Source organism: Antechinus flavipes, chromosome 3, assembly GCF_016432865.1.
Source record: "Antechinus flavipes isolate AdamAnt ecotype Samford, QLD, Australia chromosome 3, AdamAnt_v2, whole genome shotgun sequence".
In the NCBI taxonomy this organism is placed as follows: domain Eukaryota; kingdom Metazoa; phylum Chordata; class Mammalia; order Dasyuromorphia; family Dasyuridae; genus Antechinus; species Antechinus flavipes.
Window position 1 is genome coordinate 453,782,553 of NC_067400.1, and position 17,469 is coordinate 453,800,021.

Here is a 17,469-nt window from a genome sequence, read left to right on the forward strand (position 1 = left end):
GGGCTTGCGAGTGGGTGAAAATATAACCCAGGACCAAAAAGTGTCTGTAGAACTCATACAGTCAGAATTTCCCATCCAACCAAAGTCGGGTGAGGTGAATGAAGGTAATAGAGCCAAAACTAACAATCTTTGCATTTGGGGCAAGTAGCAAAAGATTTACCTTTAATACATCTGAGCTGATGTGAGGGGTATGGTGACAGAGACCCTAAAAGACTGCTGCTGGAAATTCCAAAGGGAAGGGTAAGGCAGGCTAGAAAGAAACTCACTTGGGGTGACACGCTGGGGTGTAGCCACTGAGAGGAAGAAAAAAATATTCACCATCTGGAAGCTTCCTATTTTAACTAATAGTTCTTGCTAACTGGGCAAAAAGTTCATTGTCTTTATGCAGCTGAAGGCCTGCAAGTGCTGTCCACATGTTCCAAATGCTGTCAACTGGAATCAAAGACCTGTCACCCTACTCTAGTTACAACTCTGATGGAACCATCTAAAAATGAAATTCTGACTACACAATTGGGAAATTTTCAAAATGAGAAAGAAAAGGCCACTGCAAACTTATAAAGAGCTTCAACAGTCATTTAGCCCAATCCATCACTTCATCAGAATTCTCTTTAAAAAGCCACCAAGAAATACTCAACCAGACACTGAAACATGGGGTAGATAGAATGGCAAAAACACTAACCCTGAAAAACAGAAGACCTTGCTTTGAATCCTGACTCAGGAACTTGTCAAATATGTGAAATGAGAAAAGATTCTTCCCCTTCTGGACCTGTTTCCTAATTTGTAAAATGGAGATAGTAATACTTTCACTGTGAGCTACAGAACTGTGAGGGAAGAGCTTTGTCAATCTTGAAGCATAATGTGAATTTTAACTATTATTATTTTGGTCTCCATCTGCAAAATAGAAGAGTGGGATGAGAGCATCTCAAAAGTCCTTTCCAATTTGTTCATCTTGGAGCCTCTGAGTCTCTAGACAGTCATATGTCTGAAGAGATCAATGTGGATCAACAGGAAGTTTTCTGATTAGATAAGACAAAAGGTGCTCATACAGTTAAAAACAAAACCACATAGAATGAAACTAAGAATAGAAAAAAAGAACTAACATCAAGAATTAGGTTTCTCACAAAAAAATTCAAAACACAATATAGATTTTAATTTATGTTTTGGAGAAAAAAGATTGAGTAAGAAAAATCAAATGTTTGAGAAAGATGGTATAATAACAGAGTTGAGTAAGGGCAGAAATACTCAACACCCATTTTGCTTCCATTTTCACCTACAGCTCCTTCTTTTTCCCTCCTCCTTATCTTACATCATCTCTCAGATGACTTCTTCCATTATCTCCTTCATTTCTTTAACATCTACTCTAGATCCCATCTTATCTTCTCTAACAGACTGTCTCCTCTATCATCCATACTATTTTCTAGTCTTTAGTCTTTCCCAATCTACTGGCTCCTGCCCTATTGCTTACAAATGCATGCCTACAAAAAACCTGATTTGATCTTACAATCCATTCTGTTGTCACCTATCTCTCATCCCCTTCTTGGCTAAGAAATCGTCTAAAATTGGTATCTCCATTCACTTTCATTGAATTGTAAATCTTCAGTCTGGCTTCCATCCTAATCTTTTGACTGAAATTAATTTCTCCAAAGTCACCAGAGATTGCCAAAGCTTTTGGACTTCTCTCTTTGAATATCTTAAAGGCATCTCAAACAACTTGTCCCGAACTCAGCTTATTATATTTCCTCTCAAACCCTTTTTTGTATATGTCTGCTTCTCTCTATTCACATAGCCACCACCAAAATATAGACTCTCATCATCTCTTGCCTAGACTATTTCAGCAGGCTTTTGGTTTATTTTTCCACTTTAAGTATCTCTTTATTCCTGTCCAATCTCTACACAACTAACAAACTAATTTTCCTAAAGTGTAAGTCTAATCATATCATCTCCCACCAGCCCACTCCATAAATTCCAGTGGCTCCGTACTACCTCCAGGATGAGATATAAATTTCTCCTTCTGGTATTTAGAACCCTTCAACTTTGGCTCCTTCCTATCTTTTCAGTGTTCTTACACTTTACTGTCTTCCACATACTTCACAATCCAGCAATAGCTGCCTTCATACTGTTCCTTGCAATCTTTCAAATCCTTGCCTTTTCAATGGATGTCCCTCATACCTGTAATACTCTTCCTTCTAGCTTCCAAGACTCAACTCAAATTCTATTTGTTCCAACTACCTTCTATTTGAGATTTTCCACCATCTCCTCTGTGTTTATCTTGTGCGTATATAGATATTTGAATAGTTACCCTTATTAGAATAACATACAAAGTGTAGTTGTCCTTCTATTTCAAAGAGAACCAATGAGATCTTGATGTCTTGATCTGGGTGTGAATTGGATTTAAGTGAGACAGAGTCGCACAAAGTCATCAGCATCACTCTTCCAGTATCATCAAAATCCAGTGGCAGGACAAAAATCATGATGACTAGCAATGGCCCAGGATGCAGTAGATAACCTTGACATCTTTGATGTCTGACCAAGCCCTAAGGGCTTCACAGTACCTGCTTTAGCTGAATTCATGGCCAATGGAACAGATTGTTTTCATCTACCCATTTTCACCAGGGAAAGTCTTCAGTCCTAACTCACCAACAAATTGGAGGCTTGTCAATCTGTCTTAGCATACTGGCTGAGAGATTCTACCAGAGTGTGACCACTGTGCATGCTACAGCTTCTTGGAGCCACAGGTCAGAATTGGAGTCAGATGACCGCCAAAGTTGGGTGAGCAGCTCTGAAAAGGGCTCAGCAAGTCCTCACATAGGGGTGCTAGTCCTCCATGAATCCCCCATACATTCCATGCAAAACATCTTTCCATTTTCACCATTCAACTCTTATTTTGGCTTTGGTTTTTTTGCTAAGAAAAATATCAAACTGGAAAAGATAAAGGAAAAATCTGACTTAGGAGGGATTGAAATGTGTACCTGAGAAGATAGCTGCCCTCAAGACCCAAAGTGATCAAGTCTAGATAAACAAACATTCCCTAAGGATACTAAAAGGCCTGGGAGATGGGACTGTTTTGTTAGTGATCCTCAAAAAAAAAAAAATCCTACCAAATAAGAGATACAAGGTATAAAGTACCTAAGAAGCCATGTAGTCCAACTTCCTCATTTGACAGATAACACAAATGATACAGGACTGATTTTCAAAAAGAAAATTGTTTCCTTGAAACTATAGGCAACTGAAATTGGATATCAATTCTTGCAAAATTCTATAACAAATTCTTAAAAGAATGGTTTGTGAGCACTTTGAAAGGGAAGTGACAGTCTGGACAAATCACCACAGATATACCAGAACAAGTCATACCAGTCTAATTTCATTTCCTCTTTTTTTTCAGAGTTACTTGACTGGTAGGTAGATGGATGATGATATCTTTGTGGAAAAGATAGGGAGAATTAGCTTAGATAATAATACAGTTAGGTAGATTTGAATTTAATGGAGCAACTGAACCAATGAGAGGTTTCTAATGAAGGACTCTGTCCTTGTCCAATTTCTGTTCAATGTTTTATCAATATCTCGGATAGAAACATAGATGCTGTGTTTATGAGATTTGCAGATGAAGTAAAACTGAAAGGGATAACTAATATATGAGATGACAGAATTGGAATCCAAAAAAATTGCAATAGGCCAAGGAAGCAGAACATCTATGATAAGATGAAATTCAGCGTAGTTAAATGGAACAATGGGTAGAGCATCAGTGCTGGAGTGAGGAGGATCTGAGCTCAAATACAGCCTTAGACACTTAGTACTTATTAGCTGTGTGAACCTGGGTAAGTCACTTAAGCCCAACTGCCTTGCCAAAAAAAATAGAGAGATAAAATCCATAAGAATAAGGGGAAATTTTTGCACTTGGGTTCCAAACTCTACTGCATAGATACAGTTATGAATAAAACATGTGAGACAGCATAACGTAGTAGAAAAAGAGTTGCAAAAGTCAGAATAGTTCATTTCACATCCCAGTTCTGTTATTTGTCACCTGTATAATTCTGGGAAAGTCACTTAAAAGGCTCTGAATCTCAGTTTTCTCATCTGCAAAAGGAGGGGTTAGGACTGAATGACCCCTAAATCCTATCTTTAGCATCTTATATTACAGCTAGATGAAAGTTCTTGTGAAAAGGACCTAGAAATCTGGGGAAATAACAAACTTAATATGAGTCAACAGTATGATGTGGCAACTAAGTGATAGGAGCAAAGCTAATGTAGACTTAAATTGCATTCATAGAAATTCAGGGTCCACAATGAAAAATGTTATCAATTCTTTATACTCTGTCTTGATCAGACTACATTCTAGACCTCACATTTTAGGAAGAACATTAACAGATTATGGCACATCTGAAAAAGGATGAATGTGTTAGTGAAAGAACTAGAAACTACCATGTGGGGGCTGGTCAAAGGAACTAGAAAGAAGACAATTTTGTGGAAACATGAATAAAAGGCCATCATCAGAGATACTGGACTTTTCTTCCTGTCCTAAAAGATAGAATTAGAATTAGTGGGTGATTATTAGTTTAACCTGCATATCATTTAATTCTGGATTCATGCAGATTTCTGGGTTAAATGTGCCTCTTTCAACATAAAACCCCATTCAATGCCTAGCACAATTCCTGGAACATAGTAGGCACTTAACAAATGTTTGCTAATTGACCAATTCAGCTCCTTTAGGAATCTTTTAGTTTATACCAGGTGAGCATATCCAACAAGCAATATACACTTAATAGGGAATAAAATAATTAATAAAGAAATAGGAGACTATTCTCAGCACAAATGCTTCAGGGGTTAGTAACTCATCCCTTAGCAAACAGCAGGAAAACATTATCTTTCATGACTTAATCCCCACTGAAGGTTGGAAAGTTTCACTCATTTGAATTCACTATTTGAATCTCTGCTTACTATACCTGCCAATTTCAACTTAATCAATCACACCAAAAGGTTTTATCTCTCTCCTCTCTCATTTGTGTTGATCAACATGCTACATGTACCTATTTTTTGGTCAAAGAGACTGTAGATAACCCCATTTTCTTCGATGGCCTTTGAAGTCAATGTCCACATGAACTGGACTAGTACTGAGCATTATTAAAGACTAAGTATGTGTTATCTGAGGGAGAACAACAAATAGGATATAGAAAGAATACCAGTGGAAATATCCAGCTATTGATAGAAGAAAATAACAAGGAGAAAGGATTGAGATTATTATGGAGCTCGGATTTCTCCCCGGTAAGATGTTTGGACTGGATGACCTTTCTGAAATCATTTTCAACTCTTATGACTATAAACCACTGGGCTAATAAGTCTATGAAACCTATGCCTCCATATATTGCTAGGAGATGTCTCCATTAGGATGCAGCTCCCAGTCACAGATGGATATTTCCAAAGGACTTCCAATCCTGAGGTATCATAATACCAATCACAATCGACTGTATAATCCAGATGGATTAGCCAGGACAGAAGTGAAGGAAGACATCAGAACATGGTAAGCAACAAAATTTTTAGAGGTAAAAAGGAATTTAAAAAAATAGAGAGACTTGAAGTAATGGAGTGAGATGGACTAGCCAGGCTACAATTATTGGGATGGTCCCATAATTCCCTAGACTTTGTGAGGATGCTATTCAGTTCATGAGAATGAGCAGAGTCAGAACAACTCAGGGAGCCAGAAGGTAGAGCGGCCAGCAGTCCTGCAGCTGTCAGTGTTGGGGAGAGCAGCCTTTTGTCCAGTCCAGTACAGACAAAGTGATGTTACAACTGCTGATTAGCAGGTGCTGATTGTTTTCGCAAGACCCAAAAGGGAGCAAGTAGGAAGTAAGGCTTCCTCCTGGGTGGTGAAAGGAGGGAGAGCCGAGATTTGCTACAGTTTCTGGTACTATTGACGATATTATCAAGTCTTTACTAATCTAATTAATGTGTTTGTTTAAGTATGACATTGAGAGTGAATGCTAACAGCTTGAGTCTACCCAAGGGAACCTGGTAGGTAGGAGTTTGCCAGTGATTGACAGATAACTACTACACAGGCCCTAGGAGGGGCAGAGTGCTAGGAGATTGCTGTAAAAAACATTGTTTCCGCTGCCCTGTGCCCTGTTGCATGCAGTGTGTATCCAGGATGTTATATATTTGTACATAAGCAAATGAGTAATAAAGTGACTTGGGCATTCTAATGCAAGGATGCAAATTCAATTATATAAAATTTGTTTATATTGTTTATTATTAAGTTAGATTAGTTATGTTATATATCAATGAAATTAAGTACTATTCAATTAAGTACATATATATGTGTGTGTGTGTGTATGTGTGTGTGTTTATTTTTTTCCAAAAGAGATGATTATAAGAAATCCTAATCTTTCAATCCTTCAAAGTTCAAAAGGATATCCTCTAGTCCAGTGGTTCTCAAAACTTTTGTTTTTTATCTTTATACTATTAAAAATTATTGAGGATCTGTTCAGAGTTTTTGTTTATGTGAGTTATATTTATAAATATTTACCACATTAGAAATAAAAACTAATTTTGAATTTGTAGACCCTCTGAAAGGGTTTCAGAGACCCCTGAGGATTCACTAGATCATCCTTTAAAAACTGCTCTCTTAAAAATTGGGGAAAGAGTCAAAGTGACTCCTGCCCCCTCTTCTTCCTCCATGATTCCCTCTCAGGATCTTTGTGGGAACTGCTCTCAGGCAATAAGTCAGACATTGCATTGAGCCCTGGGGATATCAAGAAAGGCAAAAATTTTAATGGGGCAAGCAATAGGCAAATGACTATTTCAAGATATATACAGTGCAAATAGAAGATCATCTCAGAACTATGGCTCTAGGAGTAGGTGTTTGGGGGACTCTGGGAAAAGCCTTCTGTAGAAAGTAGAATGTAAGTTCTCTGCACTACTATACCAGACAATTAAATGCTAATTTCTGAACTAGCTTGCTGTTTTTATAGGAGCACCACTGAGCATGATTGAGTCTCTCAAACCAATTCCAACACTCTTCCTAGGTAGCATCATTTCATCTCTCCAATGTCTGGAAGCATTCCACACCTTCTTTATTTGATTCACTTAGTTCACTACCTTTTATTATTAATTGATCCATTCAGTAGAAATGTCTACATTTTTTCATGCCTAGTTTATACCATTGATTAAGAAAGTCCAAGCCCTCTTTAAATATTGATGCAGGATTATGGAACACAGTGGAAAGTCAATGCTTCAGGAGCTGCAGGAAATCAAATGTAGTAACACAGAGATGGTGAAGAAATTGTTCTGAAAAATAATTTGAAATTATTAGATAAAATTTACTACATTGTTCAAAGCCTTCAAGACAGAAAAATTCCATTTCTGAATAAATGTCCCCAAGGAAGTCAAAGACAAAAAAAGGTCCAATATGTAACAAAACATTCATAATAGCACTTTGTGTGGTTGTCAAAAACTGGAAGTAAAGTGAATGTCCATTAATTATGGAATAGTTGAATAAACTGTGATACATATTATAGTATTATTGCACTATAAGAAATGATAATTATGGGAACTCAGAAAACATGGAAAGAATTAAATGAATTTAGGAAGAGTGAAATAATGGAAAAATGAATACCTATTAAAATAATATTAAGAAAAGAAGCACAAAAATTTAACTAAATTCACAATAAATACATTAATAATAAATCCATCTTAGATAAGAATAGATGACAAATGTGGCAGATGTGAGCAGATACAGTTGCTGTATTAGGTTTGTTTAATTTTTTTTTTCATTTTTATTATAAGGGATGGTTCTGGGTGGTAGAGGAATGGTATATAAGGAAATGATTAAAATGTAAAAAACACAAAGAAATTAATAAAAAATTTTAAATTAAAAACTTGTACTTTGTCTATAATAAGTATCAAATACTTGTTGAATGAGAAGATGACAGAATTGATATTTAAAATGTTTTAAATAAGATGAGTTTGAATCAAGATTAAATGTGGGGATAAATGTAAACTCTTGCATAAAGTGTTTTTTTTTTTTTTTAATTTGCACAAGTAAAAGAAGAGGAGATATTTCTTGGCAATAACTCATGTGAAAACTATTTCAAAATTTTGGGTGACCACAAAGTTAACATGAGCCAGTAGAGAGGGAGAAATGCTTTAAAGACTAACAGAAGCTCAGGTTGTGTTAATAGAAAGAGAGTATACAGATTACAAAAAGTAATACTCCTACCTGGTGCGATGATACCTGAAATATATCCAATTCTGGGCAGAGGTGTAAACTGCAGTAGTGAAAGCTCCACATGCAGCCAAATTTAAAGGGTACCAAACTGGCCTCAAAGGCATTTGGAAGGAAGGGTGACTACTGAGAGGAATCAATTAAGGGAAGAATAAAGGGAAAATAGGCCCTATGTGGAATAGAGTTGTTCACCAAGCCCTTTACCAATGTCTGAGGAAGTCAGATCCAGTTGCCTCCCAACCCCTCCCATTCATAAATCCTCTCTACCTCCATCTGGGAGACATAGGGATCATGGAACAAATCAAACATAACCACCTCCCCCTCCTATCACCCATATACATATACACATACAGTTGATGCAACCACTCAGACACAAATCCACTTGTCTTAGTTTGAGAGCTAAACTCTCAGTCTAACTTTGCTGCCTTCAAAGAAGATCCTAGTCTTTTACCATCAAGGAAAATATGGATGATCGGGTTTGCATCTGCATATGAATAGGAGTAATGGTAGAAGTTGAGAAGAAAGATAGTTAAGTAGGGAAGGAAATGAGTCTTCCATTTATCCCACACCTGCTGACCTGAAACTGCCAGTCATTTCTTAAGTAAGACCTAGCTTCAAAGAATAACAAGTTAAAATGGAAAGTTATATGTCTTCTCCATTTCACAAAAAAATTATCTGCTCCTTATTTATACTTCTTTTCCCTCTCATTTCTCAGATCTTGTCATCTGACTTCCAACCTTATCACTCTTCCCTTTCCAAGAATTATCACCGATCTCTCAATTGATCCATTTGATAGCCTTTCCTCAGTCCTTTCTTCCCTCTCTGCAGGTTTTGACTATGTTGACTATCCCTTCCTCCTGGATATTCTCTCTTCTCTCAACTTTTAAAATACTTCTGTCTGATTCTCCTTCCCCCATTAGACCATTCTTATATTCCTCTTATATCATCTATATACCACCATGAGTAGTTTCCAAATCTATCTTAATTCCTCTTTTCTTTCTCTTGGTGATTCCATCAGCTCCCAATGGTTTAAGTATCATCCATTTACAAATATTCCCATTTCCTAATTTCTCTCCCAAGTTTCAATCAATAATCACCAATAATCAAATGCACATTATATATTTCTAGTCTCAAAATTCAATTCAATCAACAAGTAGTTATTAAAGGCTTGCTATGTGCTAGATTAAGAAAATGCTATCAAGGAGATTACATTCTATTTTAGCATTTCAAATTCAGTGCACCCCAACAAAAGCTCATCTCCCCCTACTCAAGTCTCTAAACCTAGAATATAAATTCATTGAAAGCAGAAACTATTTTTCCTGTTGTCTTCTATATTGCAGTGCCAAATAGACACTTGATAAATGCTAATTGGATCTATTAAATTGGAAGCTACCAGATGATCAAAAGGAACAAGCTCCTTCCCACCTCCTAAGCCAGTGTCCCTGTGTCCCCCCTGCCAATTAAAGATAATAGGAAAAGTATGTCCGAAATGTTCAAATTTCTGAAAGAGAAAAAATGTCCAACTGAGAATATATCTTTACCCTCTTGTCCCAGGTTCAAAAATTCCTAGTTCTCAGTTTCTGGGCACTGTTGTTTTTTAATAAAATTTTATTGATATGTTTTTGTTTTTATGTCAACTACATGTCCTAATATATCCCTCTCCAACTATCTTCAAGAGAGCCAGTATGTTATGCTGAAGTTGTTAAAGTGAGATCTTATTGAAGAGAAGGGAAAATACAGCAAAACTAACCCATATATCCAAGAAAAAAAAGAGAGAGAGAGAAAGAGAAAGAAATCTGATTTTATATGAAGGGAATCAAGAGAATGGAGGCTATAGAATCAGCTCTTCTAGTTGATGAGGTGATGATACACATCTGATGTCTGGTGTATTTCTATATACCAGCTAGTACCTCTGTGAGTAGATTCCCCTGCCATTTAGACACATCTGTTTCAGTTTCACAAAGCCAGGTTTTCATCAACACAACTTCATTTCCTTCTCTCTTTCTTTTCCTTCATCCTTGTCTCCCCTTTTCAATTAGCTGGTTTCCTAAGAAAAGTTCTCTCTCTGGGTCTGTGTTTCCTGGCTTTCTCTTCCTGTCAAAAGCAGCTGGCAACTTTGCAGGATCAATTCAAAGCTTCCTGGCTCCCTGTATCCAAGCAATGTATTTCTCTTTCTTGGAAAAGAAACCAGGTTTTACAGGCTTACAGGTTTGATTCTTGGAATCAAGAGTTTTCAACTTGTTCTGGATTGAGGTTTTGGTTAGGTTTTTTTCCAAAAGAAATCTGATTTTTATAGAATTGATAGAGAGATGTTTGCTACAAGTTTAAAAATCTTGATGACCAAAGAAAATTTGAAAGCAAGAAAAGGGAAGTGAAGTCAAGCAGGCCTGATGTTTTTCTTCCTCTAGGGCTGTCCTTATTTGGATAGAGAACTGACATCACTGAATGAAAACCTCAAAGATAAGTAATCCCTGAGGATGGTCATGGGATATAAACAGCGCAATTTTTCATTGCTGAGAAACACAGTGAGAATGGAGGCTCTGGTAACAAAATGCAAATTTTAAAAAGAAGACACCAACAGAAAAGGAACATGGGGGGAAAAAAACCATCATTTTTGCATGCTTCTCCTATTATTTTCAATGAGCCTATGACTGGGACATTAGGTTCCACATGATTACAAAGAAATGTTTTTAGATATCATAGAATCATATAGGATTGATATCAGGGAAATATAAAGGTCACATAGATCCATCTGATTATTTCATTTTACAGATGACAAGACTGAGACCCACAGAGATTAAGGGACTTGTTGTTGGTCTCACATGTAAAGAAAGTAGAATTTAAGATTCGATCTTAGATTCCCTGAGTCCAAATCCGACCCTCTTTCTACTATACCCCTAGAGAATTGTTCAACAGCCCTAAGAGTTTCCTCTGGGTTTCATCTTAATTTCTGAGTGCCAAGAGGGAGTCTAGCTCACTTCCTGCCGAGGAGATTGGCTGGTCCTCAAACCAGACAAGGAAATAAAAGGTGTTCCTCTGTGAGTCTATGTGGGCAATGAATAATCATCTCTCTCCTGTCCAGATGGGGCAGTAATGTCATGTCACATTTCCTATTCTCTGCTTCAAGAGCTGAGACTTCAAAGGGGAGTAACAGCATGAGGTTAGAGAGGGGATAAGCAGAACTGAAGGAAGCAGGATTGTTGTAAGATAGCAAAAACAGAGTCAAGTCACCCTTTATTTATATAGAAAGCAGTACTTTGTTAGGTGCTTTAGGAACAAAATATTAGGTGCATTTAGAGGCAAAATATTTGTTTGAATTTATAATTCAAAATTGAGAAGACAAATTGACAAATAGTCTATATACTCAAATTTCATTATCTATAGGTGGTGTGATGGGTTAGTCTTTGACATGAAGTCAATGAGATCTGAATTCAAATCCCATGTCAGATACTTGCTACATCTATGAACCTGGACAAATCACTTAACTTATGTCCTCCCTGGACATAAACTTATGTTTTCTCATCTGTTTAATGGGCAAAATAAGGGCACCTATTTCACAGGATTATTGTAAGGATAAAATGAGATAATTCTAACATGCTTTGCAAACCTTAAAGTACTATATAAATGTTAGCTATTATTATTAGCAAATTTTCTTGATACTATTCTTTTTTATTGGCTTACATTTACTGGCTCTCCCATGTGCACACATGGGACACACACACACACACACACACACACACACACACACACACTGCTGTAAGATATTTGTATTTCTATATCAAAAGGAGTGGGGGGAGAAATGGATCAATGAAACAGGTTAGGTAAGCAAGACATAATAGTCAATGACTATAGTAATTTACTGTTTGATAAAAGACGCCAGCTTCTGGGATAAGAACTCACTATTTGACAAAAATTGCTGGGAAAATTAGAAAACAGTATGATAGATTCTAGGCATAGATTAACATCTCATACCTTCCCCCAAGATAAGGTCAAAATGGGTTCATGAGTTAGACATTAAAGAGTAATATTAGAAGCAAGTTAAGAGAGCAAGGAATGGCCTATCTGTCAGATCTTTGGGAAAGGGAGGAATTATGACCAAAGAAGAACTAGAGAACATTATGAAATGCAAAATGGATAATTTTGATTATATTAAATTTAAAAGTTTTTAATTAATTTAATTAATTAATTAAAAATCCATGCAGCCAAGATTAGAAGGGAAACCAAAAGCTGGGAAACAATTTTTTATAGACAGTGTTTCTGATAAAGGCCTCATTTCTAAAATATAGAGAGGACTGAGTCAAATTTATAAGAATATAAGCCATTCCTCAATTGATAAATGGTTAAATGATATGAATAGAAAATTTTCAGATAAGGAAATTAAGTCCACTTATAGTCATATGAAAAAATACTCTAAATCATTAGAGAAATGCACATTAAAACAACTCTGGGGTACCACTTCACACCTACCCAGTTGACTAAGAAAAGATAATGATAAATACTGCAGGGGATGTGGGAAAACTGGGACACTAATGCATTGGTGTGGGATTAAGAAATGATCCAACCATTCCAGAGAGTGATTTGGAACTATGCCCAAAGAGCTCTATAACTGCATATCATTTGATCCAGCAGTGACCCTACTGTTCACAAATAACAAAAATCCCAAAGAGGGAAAAGGACCTACATGTGCAAAAATGTGTGTAGTAGCTTTTTTGGAAGTGGCAAGGAATTAGAAATTGAGTAGATGCCCATCAGTTGGGGAATGGCTGAATATGTTATAGTATATACATGTAATGGAATATTATTTTTCTAAAAAACTGATGAATAGGTTCATTTCAAAAAAGCCTGAAAAGACTTACATGAACTGTATGCTAAATGAAGTGAGTAGAACCAAGAGAACATTGCACACAACAACAATAAGATTATGTGATGATCAGCTATGATAGACTTAGCTCTTCTCAACAATGTAGTGATCCAAGGCAATTCCAATAGACTTGTAATGGAAAGAGCCATATGCATCCAGAGAGAGAACTATGGAGACTGAATGTGCATTGAAGCATATTATTTTCACCTTTTTTGTTTGCTTACTTTTTCTTTCTCATGTTTTTTTCCCTTTTGATACAATTTTTCTAGCACAACATGACAAATATGGAAATATGTTTAAAAGTATTGTACATGTATAACTTATATGATATTGCTGTCTTTGAAATGAGGGAGGAGAGGGAAGGAGAGAAAATTCAAACACAAAATCTTAAAAAATAGATGTTGAAAACTATCTTTACATGTATTTGGAAAAATAAAATACCATTGAGGAAAAAAGTGGAGGAAGTCTAGCTTAAAAACATATATAGCTTTTAGAAGGATGATTTAGTGACCTGTTGCTGAACAATTTGGCAAAACTAACATTGTGTCACATAGGTTTCTTTCCCTCATGAGCTTCCTTTTCCATCCCCCAACCAAAACATTTAACTCAAGGTCACTAAGTCTACAAAAGTGTTTTGTTTTGCTTTGGTTTGTTTTGCCAAGTTGACCACTAGGTAATGAATTATTTGAGCTGCAGTAATTCATAAGCCACACCTATTGAACAGGTGTGGAGAAGTTGGGAACTATAAGATGGAAGAGGAGGAGCAAAGGGGAATATTAAGAACAATGAAATCACAAAATAATCTCTAGTGGAATAAAAACTTATTTTCTATCTGCTTTAGAAATCATTGGTCATTTCCAGAGCTTACTCTCCACTGTAATAAGTGAGGTAGGGAACCAGCCATCTCAATCAGCAATGTCTGGAATCCACCAGGCATCTCAGCTAAAAGGCTGGGAAGAAATAAGCACTCTTACTAGGCAGCTCTGAGCTGAGAACATTTTTAAGATCAATTCAGCACTGAGTTTGGAATCATGGGACCTGAATTTGAATCCCTGTTCTCCCACTTAACTGCCTTTGGTCAAATCACTTAATCTCTGTGCCTCATCTATAAAGGAGGGTTTTGCACCAGATGATAAATGGGGTCCCTTCCAGCTCCAAATCTATGACTGAAGCTCACCCCTTCTAGAATCATCTGAGTGGGCTATGCTCTTATTCTCTAAACCCAGAGGTGAGATGGATTCCTTGCCTACTAATGCTTAATGTTGCTTTTGCTCAGTCATGTTGCATTCTTTGGGATTTTTCTAGGCAAAGATGTTGGATTGATTTGCTATTTCTTTCTCCAACTCATTTTACAGATGAGGAAACTGAGGCAGAGTTAAGTGTCTTGCCCAGGGTCACTCTAATAATAATAATAATAAATATCCGAGGTCAGATTTGAATTTATTTCTTCCTGACAAGATCATAAAAGAGGAGAAAGGGCTAATGCCTAATAATAAACCCATTAGGTGTAAATGGAAAAAATCCCAGTACAGAACTAAATAAGGACTCCTATCCAACTAGGAATTGCAAGGAAGTTTCAAAAGGACTTGACTACTAACCACTATCTTCTCTGAGGAGAGAAATAGTTTTTCCTGGCTTTGGTTAGCCTTTACTGATGACTATGCTAGCTAGACCTAGGAGTGTTTTAGGTATGAAGATAAATTTTAAAAAAAAACTATAATCTCTGTATCATATAGACTCACCAGAAGAAAAAAATGTTTAGACCCAAAGTGGCAAATGGTTAGGAACTGAATTCTTTTAAGTGTGTGTAATCACGAGTCCCTTATAGAGGGCAATGTGGCTGTAGGCTAGCAGGGTGTGTACCCTTATGTTGCAGGACGTAGGTTTCTCTGGGGGTAGGGAGATCCTTCTCTTTGATCAGGAAATAAGAGAGCATACAACCACAAAAGAGTATCCAGACTTGATCAAATGCTTCACAGCTTTTCAATACCAATGTAGCTAAATTTTTAATGATAATTATTAAATCACATCAAGTCATTTTTAATGGTGACTCTTTAATTCAGAATCCTCTTGGGTTTTTTTTTCTCTTATACATGCATGAATCATAGATTTGAAGCAAGAAGACACCTTCAAGGTAATCAAATCCAACTCTCCCATATTACAAATGAGAGTTGAACCTAGGTTTTCTAGACTCCAAGTTCAGTACTTTATGAATTACATCATACCACAACAAAAAGCTGAACTCACAAGAAACATTTATTGTGTTTTGCCAAAACTCTACCAACTTGAGATTTAACAGATGCAAAGCCTACTTCCAAATGCTACACTTTTTAAAATGAGATACTGTATCTAAAGTACCTTACAGACCTTGAAGTATAATATAATAAATAGGAGCAATCATCAGTATTTTCAATTCTAGGGCATTTTCAGAACTTATCAAAGAAACTTTAAAATTTTCCACCTGCATACTGGCCAGAAAAAATTTCAGATATCTATCCATAGAGATATAAATATAGAAAGCACCAAATTAATCTGTCAATTAGTCAACCTGAAAACAGTCAAATAATAGAGTTACACAGAGGTATTATGAACACAGACTAGTTATTGAGTCTCTCAAGAAGAAAACAAATAAGAAAACTAATCTCCAGGTAAATTTTGGGAAGCCAAAGTTATGCTCCTGAAATTCAGCTGGTCTTAGGTGCACTAAAGACAAAACTAATGAAATTTCAGTGGCAGAGAGAAAACTGGTTCTTTGTTCCATTCTAATCTGACTTCTTTTCCTCATTGCCATATACCCCATTGGATCAATAAGCATTGAGAGTATTACTCCTTTGCTAAATACTTTGAAACAATTCCTGGGCTATGGACACCAGCTTGACAAACATGATTAATCATCATGATTAAAATCAAAGGGGAAAGGGATCAGGAACAGGGGGAAAAACCTGATCTCCAAAACCCCCATACAAGTGAATAACCTAAAGAAACATAAACATACATGAATATTTGCAAACACAAAGAGAGGCACACACACACACACACACACACACATTCTACTTCATAAGCCTTAATTAACTGCTGACATCTAAATTCTCTCTACCTCTTTTAAAAAGAACATTTATCATCCTGAATCAAGGGTCTTCTCTTACCGTTCTGGACAGCACTGATGAGGGTGACAATTACCAAAAAAACAATATTCCCCACTGTTTCATGGTCCATATTCACTGTAGTCTCAAGAAAGAGGATTGTACAGTCTTCTCAGCACCACCCAGCCCTGCAATGCACAAGAAGGGGAAGTGACCTGTCCTTACTTCATCATTAGAATTTCCTGAGAGTTCCTAGCATGATCACACATGTGTCTTTTTTTTTTTATTTTAATATGAGCCATCAAGTCTTCTCATCAGGTTTACTGAGGTTCCACCGATCAGAGCAAGCTTTAGGAGGGATAGATCTAATGAACTCTACCCCAGTGTTTGTCAGATGAAGATCATTTCTCAGCCACCAGAACAGTCTGAGGTCTTGCCTTGCAGAACTCTGGGAGGACACAAAGGATGGGATTTCCATATCCCTCCTGTTTCTGGAAAAGGAAGGAAAAGGGTAGAGAAGGAATGAATAAAATCTTATTTTTATCTTTACGCTATCAGCAAATTTTATGTCTTAAGTGCTTTCCATCTTGTCCTAAAGTCCTTGGGGAGGATGAGAAACAGAGGGGAAGAAAGGGAAGGAAGAACAGGAAGTGAATGCAAACTGAAGAATTATTTTAGAAATGAAAATGGGCTTTATTCACAGGAGAAGGGATTTAGATCATCTCTAAGGATGTCTATCTTGACAGGGAAGATTGTTAAATCCAGGCCCACTGAGATTTCCCTGACTTCTGAGAGCAATTACAGAAACCCTTACAACAGAGATAAATGATTGTTGTTGAATGAAGAAAGGAAGGCAAGAAAGATCTAGTCCATCATTTGCTTCCAAGCAGAACTGATCTTAAACTTTCCCAACAGATGAATATCTATAATATTATTATTAAGTGAAGTTGAAAATCATTTATTAAAAATCTCTATATCTAGGCTCTAAGCTATCTGTTGAGGATACAAAGAAATACCTAAAACAAACAAAAAAAACAATTCCTGATCTCAAGGGACTCAGTCTATTATTATTGTTGTTGTTATTATTTGTATGATGTAGACGTCCATCTATGGGTAGCTAGCTACGTGATTGCAGTGGACAGAGAGCCAGGTCTGGAATCAGGAAGATTCTTTTTCCTGAGTTCAAATCTCAAACATTTATTAGCTCAGTGTGACCCTGAGCAAGTCATTTAATCCTGTTTGCCTCAGTTTCCTCATCCGTAAAATGCACTGGAGAAGGAAATACCTAAGTACTCTGGTATCTTTGGCAA

At 36.5% G+C, this 17,469-nt stretch overlaps 1 protein-coding gene across 1 annotated transcript in view; it reads right to left on the reverse strand.

Moving 5' to 3' along the window:
- The window catches only part of ALOX5AP (arachidonate 5-lipoxygenase activating protein), a 37,126-nt gene extending 20,766 nt beyond the window's left edge, over nucleotides 1-16,360 (reverse strand). The window contains exon 1 of the mRNA XM_051986508.1: nucleotides 16,223-16,360. Within this exon, the coding sequence (XP_051842468.1) occupies nucleotides 16,223-16,292 (70 nt within the window). The 5' untranslated portion in view covers nucleotides 16,293-16,360. The remainder of the gene's footprint in view (nucleotides 1-16,222) is intronic.
- Nucleotides 16,361-17,469: the final 1,109 nt, after the last annotated feature.